Source organism: Rana temporaria, chromosome 2 (genome assembly GCF_905171775.1).
Source record: "Rana temporaria chromosome 2, aRanTem1.1, whole genome shotgun sequence".
Classification (NCBI taxonomy): Eukaryota; Metazoa; Chordata; class Amphibia; order Anura; family Ranidae; genus Rana; species Rana temporaria.
The window spans coordinates 121,560,303-121,572,182 of NC_053490.1; the positions used below are offsets into that span (position 1 = coordinate 121,560,303).

An 11,880-nucleotide genomic window follows, 5' to 3' on the forward strand; every position below is an offset into this window, starting at 1 on the left:
ACTTGTAATTTTTTTATTGATAATTTATATTTTTATTATTATTGGTGTCATTTTCCACATTTCTCTATATACATCGATTTTACTATTGTGGGTAAAGTAACAATTTAAAGCGGTGGTTCTGCGGGATACCTTTTTTTTTTTTTTTGTCTAATCCACAGCACTTACCTTTAATCCCGCACTAACAGGGTGTCCCGCTCGTTAAGCCGTCCTATGCGCTTTATTTCTTTAAATTATATTTTTGATCCCGAGCCGACAGGGTCTTCTTCCGGGAGAGGGCGAATGCTGGCCTCCCAGCATTCACCGCTCGATCCCGCGCATGTGCAGTGTTGACGGCGAGCGTCGCCGTCAACACTGCATGGTTGCCATAACAACGGCCGGCGTAAGAAGTTCACGCCCCGTTGTGCCGACCTCTTGCTAAGAGATGTCGCGCGAATACAGCAGAGCGCGTCGACAGGAGTTCCCAAATCTGAGTGACAGGACGGGGGAGAGAGGACCAACACGCCCATTCCCCGCGGGGGATAATTATTGACAGATGTAAACATCGAGCTGCAAACGGGTAAGGAGCGCTCCAAAAAAAATAAAATAATCGTCTGGTCATTGTTTTTGCAGAGCAGTTGAATTGATTGTATGTTGTAAAACAGGGTGAACCACCGCTTTAACCCATAGTAAACCAGCAGATTTTAGAAAGTGTCTGAATTCCAGGAGTTCATTTGGAGGCTGCATTCACACCTGGGCGTACCATTTTCAGATGCAAAGTCACACATTTTTAGTGCGATTTTGTACAGGTCACCAATGTAAAAAAGGAGAATAATGCCTGTAATCTGCACAAAAAGAAGATCATGTACTTTGAGCTTCAGGAGACAGAATGCTCAGATGTGAACAGGGGCCATTTAAATGAATGGGATTTTGCTTGTTGGGTGTTTTTGAACTTTTGAGTCAAGCATTTTACGAGCTGAAAACGCTCAGGTGTGAATGCAGATTAACAAATTCCTGTGAACACTCAGTTGTTGCAGCAAACAGTTTTCCCTTCTGGGCTTAGGCCCCTTTCACACAGATGCCTGAAAAGTGGACCCGATCGGAACACGCATTCTTATTCCGGGTGTAAATGGACATGTGGTTTCTGCATATAGTCTGGAAGACATTTTATACTGGATTAGTGTGGTTCCTGCGGCATGCACAGTACGAGAAAAAAAAAAAAAAGTTAAGAATTTACATTCTTTTGCCGGGAACATGGTTTTAGGAATTTTAATTTTAGCAACAGAGATGCTTTCAACCTAAAATACGGATAGATATAAGAAAGAAAAAAAACGCAGTTTCAGCCATCATCAGTTCACATACCTTCGGTGTCAAGTGGAAACATGCATCAAAGTACATTGGCCCTCTGCAGTGCCATTCATTTTTAATGGCACCTCAATGCACATCACAAAACACCACTATGGCCTGTTAACAAAAATGGTGCATGTCCAATTTTTGGTTTGTTAGCCAATAAATAGGACGCCCTAATGCAACACGTTACTGCATGGCATAATGCACTCTAATGCAACACACCAACAGGGACCAGTGTAAATGGGCACTCAGCATTTACAGTATATGCCCAATCATTTTTTATTTATTTTTTTATCTGTAGCTTCTATTACAATACCCAATGGTCCTTCCATGAAGGTCCTTGTTCAAATATCTCTTGTTATAGGACAGCGGTCTCTCAGTTTTTCTCTTATGTTATCACCTGTTTAAGTACATGCTCCACCCACTCTTGAGCCCTCGCCATCAGTCTTTGAGGCTAACCATCACCTAGAAGGACCAATAGGGAAGCTCTAGTAGTGGGAGGTACAGGTTTACATATACCTTCCGCTGTCTGTAACCCTGGATCTAATGATCATTTTAACATATGGTTTATAGCTGAAGTCCATCCAAAGCCTCCATTTTTTTTCCCCTTTTCAAAGTAAGGCTTCCCCATTACATTAAAAACTTTCATAACCAACATAGAAAAAAAGTTTAACACATCAGCACATATTAATACAAAATAAATCAAGATGAACATTTGTATGTTTACAGTTACACTAACTACATAACAGCACAATATTAAATCATCCATGTAGTTTACAACCAATGATCATACTTGTGTTGTCATCTATCCTACAGAGAAAAGTTCTACACAAACCACATGGCACAACATCAGCAAAATAATTTAAGTCTGAATGAAACAACAACTGGGCAATTTGGATTTTTTTCATTGTTCCCCGTTGTATTAAATTAGGGGAGGACTAGAAACACAGATCTTGGTGGTCTATTCATGGCAGGGAGGCGAGACAAGAGTTACTCCTCCCCCCCCCCCCCCCAATGCTGCCAGCCACGGGTCGCTGTTCCTCCCCCATCGCCAGCCACGGGTCGCTACTCCTTCTCCCACCCACCAACCACAGGTCACTACCCCTCCCCAAAGTCACCAGAAACGCCAACCACAGATCGCTGTTCCTCCCCCCGCCGCCAGCCACGGGTCGCTACCCCTCCCCCCAAAGTCACAAGCCACCCTTGACTACGGTCCATGCTCCCACCCCCAGCCTACGGGTCACTGCTCCTGCCCCGCCGCCAGCCTACAGGTCGCTGCTCCCGCCCCCAGCCTACGGGTCGCTTCTCCAGCCCCCAGCCTACGGGTCGCTGCTCCAGCCCCGCTGCCAGCCTACGGGTCGCTGCTCCGGCCCCCAGCCTACGGGTCGCTGCTCCGGCCCCCAGCCTACGGGTCGCTGCTCCGGCCCCCAGCCTACGGGTCGCTGCTCCGGCCCCCAGCCTACGGGTCGCTGCTCCGGCCCCGCCCCCAGCCTACGGGTCGCTGCTCCGGCCCCCAGCCTACGGGTCGCTGCTCCGGCCCCGCCCCCAGCCTACGGGTCGCTGCTCCTGCCCCCAGCCTACGGGTCGCTGCTCCTGCCCCGCCCCCAGCCTACGGGTCGCTGCTCCTCCCCCTTTCACCACAGGTGTTAGGTAATTTTTTATTCCCACTACTCACACACCCTGGTACATTGGATCTCTACCACTTCTACTCCACCGGGACACCATCTGGGCTCCGTTCACATTCACTGAATGTACGAAAAACATCATTTCTGCTAGAAGACGCGCCAAGCTCTGCGCCCAAATAGGTGCAGGAGATTCTTGGGCACGTTTGGCACACATAGGCGTCCCTTTCAAGTGAATGGTCTGCCCTATGCTGTCATACACAAATGTAAGTATGAATACAGCCCAGACCTGGAGCTCAGGTGCGATAGTGTGAGGGGCATGGACTGTATGATTGGGGGGCTCAGTCCTCTCCATGTCACTGCAGTGTGTGCTATGGGGGAGGGGGAGTGATGTATGGTATAGGGGGGGGGGGGTCGCTACTTCCCAGGTGATGCCAGCAGTTGCTCAGTCCTCTCTAGTCAGGTAACAGCTGGTTCCCCGGCTCTCCATTACCTGTCCCCTTATCACCGGCTCGGACAAGATCTCTATCCCGTACTTCATCTCCATCAGCTCCTCCAGGTTCAGGAACCCCAGTGACGCAGCTGTGAACCCACACAGCACCCACAGAAGCAGGCACACCTGAACCCATACCCCGGTAACCGCCATCTTCCCTCGCTTCGCTCAACAACATGCACCTTCCTCCAAACTCCCACAGAACGCCTCTTTACACCTGCTTTATGCCGATTGGCTAACACACTGACAGCCGAGACTCCTATTGGTCCGGTAAGTTGTCTTTCAACTCTTCACCTCTGTCTGCTCACTTCCTAATCTATCGCCCCGCCCACAGAGCCTAAGTCTGTTCGGAGCTGTAACGCTGTTGGAGGGAGAGCTGTCACTCACTCCACTCTGTCACTGCTGATTGGCTAGAGCGCTGCCGGCATGGGCTTGTTTTGGCTTTCTCACAGAGTGGCTGCGATTGGGTAAAATCAAGGATGACCTGACCCAATCACAGGTCTCTGGCAGGGCTACTATTAACTGTTTCTGTGCTGGTTGGTCTCGTCAGCTGAGGAGACCCATAGAACAGATACATACTTATAATAACCATTTCTGACACTTTGCTTCTACATGTAAAAATCATATTTTTTTTGCTAGAAAATTACATAGAACACTATATATGTTTTTTTTAGCAAAGACCCTAGAGAATACAATGGCGGCCATTGCAACTTTTTATCTTGCACAGTATTTGCGCAGCAATTTTTTTTTTTCATGATTTAAAAAATAAAAAACAGTAAAGTTAGCCCAATTTTTTTGCATTATGTGAAAGATGAAGTAATGCAGAGTAAATAGATACCTAACATGTCACGCTTCACAATTGCACACGCTCGTGGAATGACGCTTTAAAAAAAATTACTGGCTACATTTTTTAAATTACAGAGGAGGTCTAGGGCTAGAATTATTGCTCTCGCTCTAACGTTCTTGGCGACACCTCACATGTGTGAGTTGAAAACCGTTTTCATATGTGGGTGGGACTTAAGTATGTGTTCGCTTCTGCGTGCGAGCACACGGGGACAGGGGCACTTTAAAAAATATATATATATTGTTAATTTTACTTTTTTTTTTTACACATTAAAAAAAAATATTTTGATCACTTTTATTCATATTAAAAGGAATGTAAACATCCCTTGTAATAGGAATATGACATGACAGGTCCTCTCTACAGTGAGATATGGGGTCAATAAAACCCCACATCTCACCACGATCACCGCTTCACAGCCAAAGCGGAGCTGTTTTTTTTTAATTCAGAGCCCAGGTGTGACGTCATAACATCGCGCCCAGCCTCCGCCAATCATAGAGACTCCAGCGACCATCTGGTCCGCCGAAAATCTCTGTGATCATCACTCAGGTGAGTGGGGAGAAGTACCGGAGGGCAACGGGAGCGGGGGGCGTCCTCTTCCGCTGTCCGTAATAATGAACAGCCGCTATGATCATTCTTATGATGCAGGGAGTCGCCGGCTGAAACCGGCAATATCTGAATGATGCCTGTAGCTGCAGGCATTATTCAGATATACCACCACAAAGCCCAGGACGTCATATGACGTACCCTGGGCGCCAAGTGGTTATACATATATATACACACACAGGGGCAGATCCACGTACATCGGCGCATATATAGATCGGCGTATCGCATCTCATTTACGTTACGCCGGCTCAACTTAGGCCCTGTACACACGAGCGGATATCCGATGAAAACAGTCCGCCGGACCGTTTCCATCGGACATTTCTGCTCCGGATTTTGATCTGATGGCTGTACACACCATCAGATCAAAATCCCCGCGGAAAACATACGCGGTGACGTGGCCGCGGCGATGTGCGCGACCCTGGAAGATAAATACTTCCACGCATGCGTTGAAAAACTTCGAGGCATGCGAGGGATGGGGATCGGTCGGACTTATCCGGTGAGTCTGTACAGACGACCGGATAAGTCCGACGGACAGGTTTCCAGCTGATAGATTTCTTAGCATGCTAAGAAATTTTTATCCGCGGGAAAACTGTCGGCTGGACAAATATCCGCCAAAAAATGTCCGCTAGGCCGTACACACGACCGGATTTGTCTGCTGGAACTGATCCGCGGATAAATCCCAGCGGATAGATCCGGTCGTGTGTACGGGGCCTAAGAGAGGAAATTACTGTATCCTCATAGAATTTCCGCACAACGTTGCGCCGGCGCAACGTAAATTTAGAGGCGTAATTGAAAGTGGGAAGGAAGTGGCCGTGTTCCATTGAAATGAGCCGTGACCCTATGCAAATGAAGGGCCGGCCGGACGGCGCATGCGCAATGACGCTGACTATGTTCAGCGCCTCTCTGCGCATGCTCAGAACTCGGCCCGGCGTAATCAGTGAGATATGATCTAGGCCCGGCGTAATTAGTGAGATACGCCCAGGGCATAAATAAGCCCAAACATGCGCCCGTCCATTGCAAAAGTACATCCATTTGTTTCCCCCCCTGAAGCAAGGTGCTTTTGTTCCGTTGTTTGTTGGTGTTTGTAGGTTTTTGTCGGTGTGTTTTTTGGAGCGTGTTTTTTGGAGTAATGTCAGCGAGGAAGAGGAAGCTGAACTACTCCCTACGGGAGAAGGCCATCATTGTCAGGCAGGGCCGGCCTTAGGTGTTCAGGCGCCCTGTGCGAGCTAATCCTGTGGCGCCCACAGGCTAGGGTTGCCACCTTTTCTTCAAACCCGAACACTTTAGCTGCACATGGCAATTTTTTTGTGCTATACTCTATAAGATTTTAAAGACCTGGAGGAGAGAAATAATGTATATGTATATCAGCCCTCAAAATTTCCACTCGCCTACTAGCATTTGGCGAGTGGATTTAAGCCGGGGGCGAGTGATGACAGGGCTGCCTGCATGACCAATCTCCCTCCAATCTAGTGTTGAGCAGAATATGCCATATTCGATTTCGCGATATATCTCGAATATATATTCGAATATTCGAGATATATTCGCTAAATTCGAATATTCGTGATATTTTATCGAAATTAATTGATTGCGATTTTTCGCTATTGCGAATGCGAAAATAATTGCGATTTTTTTGATAACTGCGGTAGGAGCGCTCTGATTGGCTCAGAATATTCGTGATATTTTATCGAAATATCGCAACATGCGAATGCGATATTGATTGCGGAATTTCGAGATATGCTGGAGGAGCGCTCTGATTGGCTCAGAATATTCGTGATATTTTATCGAAATATCGCAACATGCGAATGCGATATTTATTGCGCAATTTCGAGATATGCTGGAGGAGCGCTCTGATTGGCTCAGAATATTCGTGATATTTTATCGAAATATCGCAACATGCGAATGCGATATTTATTGCGCAATTTCGAGATATGCTGGAGGAGCGCTCTGATTGGCTCAGAATATTCGTGATATTTTATCGAAATATCGCAACATGCGAATGCGATATTTATTGCGCAATTTCGAGATATGCTGGAGGAGCGCTCTGATTGGCTCACTCTGAAATCGAATATTCAAGATATTTTAACGCAATTTCACAAAATGCGAATGCGAAATTGATTGCAGATATTTCGAAAACTGCTGTAGCAGCACTCTGAAATCGAATATTTATGATATTTTAACCAAAAAACATATTGCGATTGCGATTTTTCGATCGCGCATGCGCAATCGTGCGAACAACACGCGACCATTTCCTGGAGCCTTGCCAGTTTCCAACTTATGATCGCAGCGCAATCACACAGCAACATGGTTGGAAGCAATTTCACTGAGTCTGAGGAAAAGATGCTGATTTGTGTAAGTATTTTGACCACTGTTATTTCATCATCTTCAACTGCATTTTAGTCTAGTTTAAAAGTTAGTATATATGATCAGATATTAGTATTTCACAAAAAATGTGTCTCCTGCTTTTACAAAACTACAAGTCCCAGCATGCCTGGACAGCTGCAGACACCCTGGTTGGCAAATGTGTATTTAGGCACTTTTCCTTGTTATTTAGCATAATGAATTTAACATTTTTTTGGACATAGGACGTATGCGAACGTCCTGACTTCAGTGTCCTCAAGGCCCAAGGACGTTCGAATACATATTGCCCTTTAGATGTTGCAGAACTACAACTTCCAGCATGCCTGGGAATGCTGGCACTTCTAGTATTGTAAGTTCTGCAGGCCCCCATTTTTCAGGCCTTTATGCACGGGTCTCTAAACTGTGGCACCCTAGATGCAGCAAAAGTAAAATTCTTAGCATGCACTGACAGACCGTGGCTGATGGGAGTAGTAGTTTTGCAACAGCTGGAGGTGGACTGGTCTTGAAACCCAGAGTTAGGTAACAAACCCGTAGTGTTTTGCAACCATTCTGCCTCCAGCTGTTTTTTTTCTGTTGAAAAGCCTGTGGCGTGCAAAACACAACCCAAAAACTCCACCCGGTGGAACGAAAAATTTGCACACACCTAAAGAGTGACATCACAAAAAACTGCGACGGTTGCATACGTCAGTGGTCCTCCGAAAAGGTCCCGTCTCTGACCCCCCGGGGCGTTAGGCTCCTGACAGGGAAAAGAGTTACTGTGGTCCATACAGCCGAAGCCATATGGACCCATCTCGGTCCAAGCAGCGCAATCAACACGCGAACAACACGCGACCATTTCCTGGACCCTTGCCAGTTTCCAACTTTATGATCGCAACGCAATCGCAGAGCAAGATGGTTGGAAGTAATTTCACTGTATCTGACGAAAAGTTGCTGATTTGTGTAAGTATTTTGACCACTGTTATTTCATTATCTTCAACTGCATTTTAGTCTAGTTTAAAAGTTAGTATATATGATCAGATATTAGTATTTCACAAAAAATGTGTCTCCTGCTTTTACAAAACTACAAGTCCCAGCATGCCTGGACAGCTGCAGACACCCTGGTTGGCAAATGTGTATTTAGGCACTTTTCCTTGTTATTTAGCATAATGAATTTAACATTTTTTTGGACATAGGACGTATGCGAACGTCCTGACTTCAGTGTCCTCAAGGCCCAAGGACGTTCGAATACATATTGCCCTTTAGATGTTGCAGAACTACAACTTCCAGCATGCCTGGGAATGCTGGCACTTCTAGTATTGTAAGTTCTGCAGGCCCCCATTTTTCAGGCCTTTATGCACGGGTCTCTAAACTGTGGCACCCTAGATGCAGCAAAAGTAAAATTCTTAGCATGCACTGACAGACCGTGGCTGATGGGAGTAGTAGTTTTGCAACAGCTGGAGGTGGACTGGTCTTGAAACCCAGAGTTAGGTAACAAACCCGTAGTGTTTTGCAACCATTCTGCCTCCAGCTGGTTTTTTTCTGTTGAAAAGCCTGTGGCGTGCAAAACACAACCCAAAAACTCCACCCGGTGCAAGGAAAAATTTGCACACACCTAAAGAGTGACATCACAAAAAACTGCGACGGTTGCATACGTCAGTGGTCCTCCGAAAAGGTCCCGTCTCTGACCCCCCGGGGCGTTAGGCTCCTGACAGGGAAAAGAGTTAGCAACGCATATCTCCCCTATACGTGTATCCTGTGTTGTTAATAATATATTCATAATTATGCAAATGATAATGGCTGCTATATTTATGTAAAAAAGGTGGCGACCGAAATGGCAGGATATAAAATCTGTCATGTTACCCCTGTCATTGATTAATAAGGCGAGAATGCTTCCAATTGTTGAATAGCATACATTTACGTCATATATCCATAAGGCTGTCAACAAAAGTATTACAATATACTTTGTTCTTCATCTTGCAGAAGTTCCTGGAAACAGGATACGATGAGCTGCGGAGGCAGCAAGAAAAACAGGCAGTTGTAAGCTCCCTGATTGAGGAACTACGCGCCCAAAACGGCGAAGCACCCACTCGCATGGCGATCCTCAAAAAGTGGTCCGACCTGAAGAGGCGCCAGATGAACCGGGTCAGGCGTATCCGGAATAAATATCATCCTGGTAAGTTATTGGTCACAGTTATGTTTTTTTTCCCCTAAAGTGTATTTTGTGCGTGTACTCGAGAGAGGAGCCGGACTGCAGGAGTTGGGAGTAGGCAGGCCTCCCCCAGAGGTAATCTGCCACCTTTCTCCATGCCCCGGGTGGCAATGGCGGGTGTGAGGGGGTCCTCCCACACAGACCGTCCTACCTGCTCCGCTTCGCAGAGGGACTCCCTATAAGGGAGCTCAACCAGCCCCGTTAGTCCTTCGCCTCTCTTTTTAGAGACCGCATGGTCAGAGTGCGTGCATGTTAACCCAATTGCGAGTGCGTGTGTAAGTGTGGTGGTTTTTGTGGGAGGGAGGTGGGCATACTAAGCGCAGGCTTACCTCGCATAGCACACCCACCGGGGGCCGAGCTGAGACCACCAAACTCAATTCACATGTAGCCGAGAGCGGGATCCGAACCCCTAGCTGCAGAGGTGAATGGCTTGTCAGCGCAGTGGCAATCGCGTTGAGCCAGCCCGGGTCCCTTGGGGACAGTTATGTAAGGTCATATGTAATTAATGTAAGGTCAGATGTTGTTAACCAAGACGCCATGTTGTTGTAACATATATCACCACCAGCCAAGGTATTCATAGTACTGTTGGAAAAAAACATGGGACAGCAGACAGGAACACAGAAGTTATGTGGGAACATACTTTTCCCATTGCTTTGCATGGGACTTTAAACAAAAAGCCTGACCCTCACCAATGGGGTTAGTTAAGGGATAAATTAACGATCCTATACTTTAAGTGGACGTATAGATAACATGTGACCAAGTGTTATCGAAATATCTACAGCTGTTATGAAGTAACATGTATTTCCCATAGAGTTAAATGGGACTTTAAAGAAAAACCCTGACCAAGGCAAATGGGGGTGGGTAAGGGTTAAACCACCTATCCTATGTTTGTGGCTGACATATAAGTAACCTGTGTGCCAAGTTTCATGTAAATATCTTTAGCCGTTTTGACGTGATGGTGGAACATACATACATACATGCATGCACACACACGTTGAGTTTTATATATATAGATTCCCACTAAATTCCTGTGTTAGGCGTGGGGTTGTTATAGTAATCCCGTGTACTCCATCAAGCCCTTTTTTTAACATGAGATCGTCTGAACAAAACAAAGGAGACAAAAACAGCTCATTTTACCATGGTGGCAGCCCTGCTCACGCTCAGTCCCCTGTAGTGCCCACAAGACCCTTTAATATAACATTGTCCCATTGGTTAACTGTCTATATAAATTAATTTTGTATTCATATACAATACAGCAGAGTACACAGAATTTGCATACGTCATTAGAAAACATTTTTATAATATATGAACATTGTGTTATTATAGGAGCTCCGCTACCAACTGTGCGCCCCAAGCGCACAAGGCGACAGGCCGCAGAGGAGGAGGATGCGGCAGGGGAGGATGCGGCAGAGGAGGATGCGGCAGAGGAGGAGAGGGATGAGGAGGAGCAGCCAGGGCCCTCCCACTCGCCAACCCCAGCTCCTGCTCAAGTTGAGGTGCCTGATGCGGAGCTTACCCCCTCCCCCCAAATTTCTGGTCAAATCGCGGCTGCAGGGGAGGTCGAGGAGGTGGAAGAGACCGTTGCTGTGAGCCTCGGTCAGGAGGGTAATTATGTGCACAAAGCTTAATAACATTTTAACAATAACATGTAGATATAAAAATTGACAACATTTAAAGCGCACCCGTCAGATTTCAGAACCATAATATGGTATTTATGATAGAAGTATACAGGTAGTGCAGAATTATTGGGCAAGTTGTATTTTTGAGGATTCATTTTATTATTGAACAACAACCATGTTCTCAATGAACCCAAAAAACTCATTAATATCAAAGCTGAATATTTTTTGAAGTAGTTTTTTTTAGTTTTACCAATTTTAGGGTGATATCTGTGTGTGCAGGTGACTACTATTACTGTGCATAATTATTAGGCAACTTAACAAAAAAAAAAATATATACCCATTTCAATTAATTATTTTTACCAGTGAAACCAATATAACATCTGAACATTCTAAAATATACATTTCTGACATTCAAAAACAAAACCAAAACAAATAAGTGACCAATATAGCCACCTTTCTTTGCATGGACACTCAAAAGCCTGCCATCCATGGATTCTGTCAGTGTTTTGATCTGTTCACCATCAACATTTCGTGCAGTAGCAACCGCAGCCTCCCAGACACTGTTCAGAGAGGTGTACTGTTTTCCCTCCTTGTAAATCTCACATTTGATGATGGACCACAGGTTCTCAATGGGGTTCAGATCAGGTGAACAAGGAGGCCATGTCATTAGTTTTTCTTCTTTTATACCCTTTCTTGCCAGCCACGCTGTGGAGTACTTGGACGCGTGTGATGGAGCATTGTCCTGCATGAAAATCATGTTTTTCTTGAAGGATGCAGACTTCTTCCTGTACCACTGCTTGAAGAAGGTGTCTTCCAGAAACTGGCAG

At 45.9% G+C, this 11,880-nt stretch overlaps 1 protein-coding gene across 4 annotated transcripts in view; it reads right to left on the reverse strand.

The window, feature by feature from the left end:
- OS9 (OS9 endoplasmic reticulum lectin) overlaps window positions 1-3,659 on the reverse strand; it is a 92,146-nt gene extending 88,487 nt beyond the window's left edge. For 3 of the 4 annotated variants that reach the window (XM_040340884.1, XM_040340883.1, XM_040340882.1), the window contains exon 1: window positions 3,442-3,658. In XM_040340884.1, the coding sequence (XP_040196818.1) occupies window positions 3,442-3,594 (153 nt within the window). In that variant the 5' untranslated portion in view covers window positions 3,595-3,658. Of the gene's footprint in view, window positions 1-3,441 lie in introns of all 4 variants that reach the window. The other variant, XM_040340885.1, reaches the window with a different exon arrangement.
- Window positions 3,660-11,880: the final 8,221 nt, after the last annotated feature.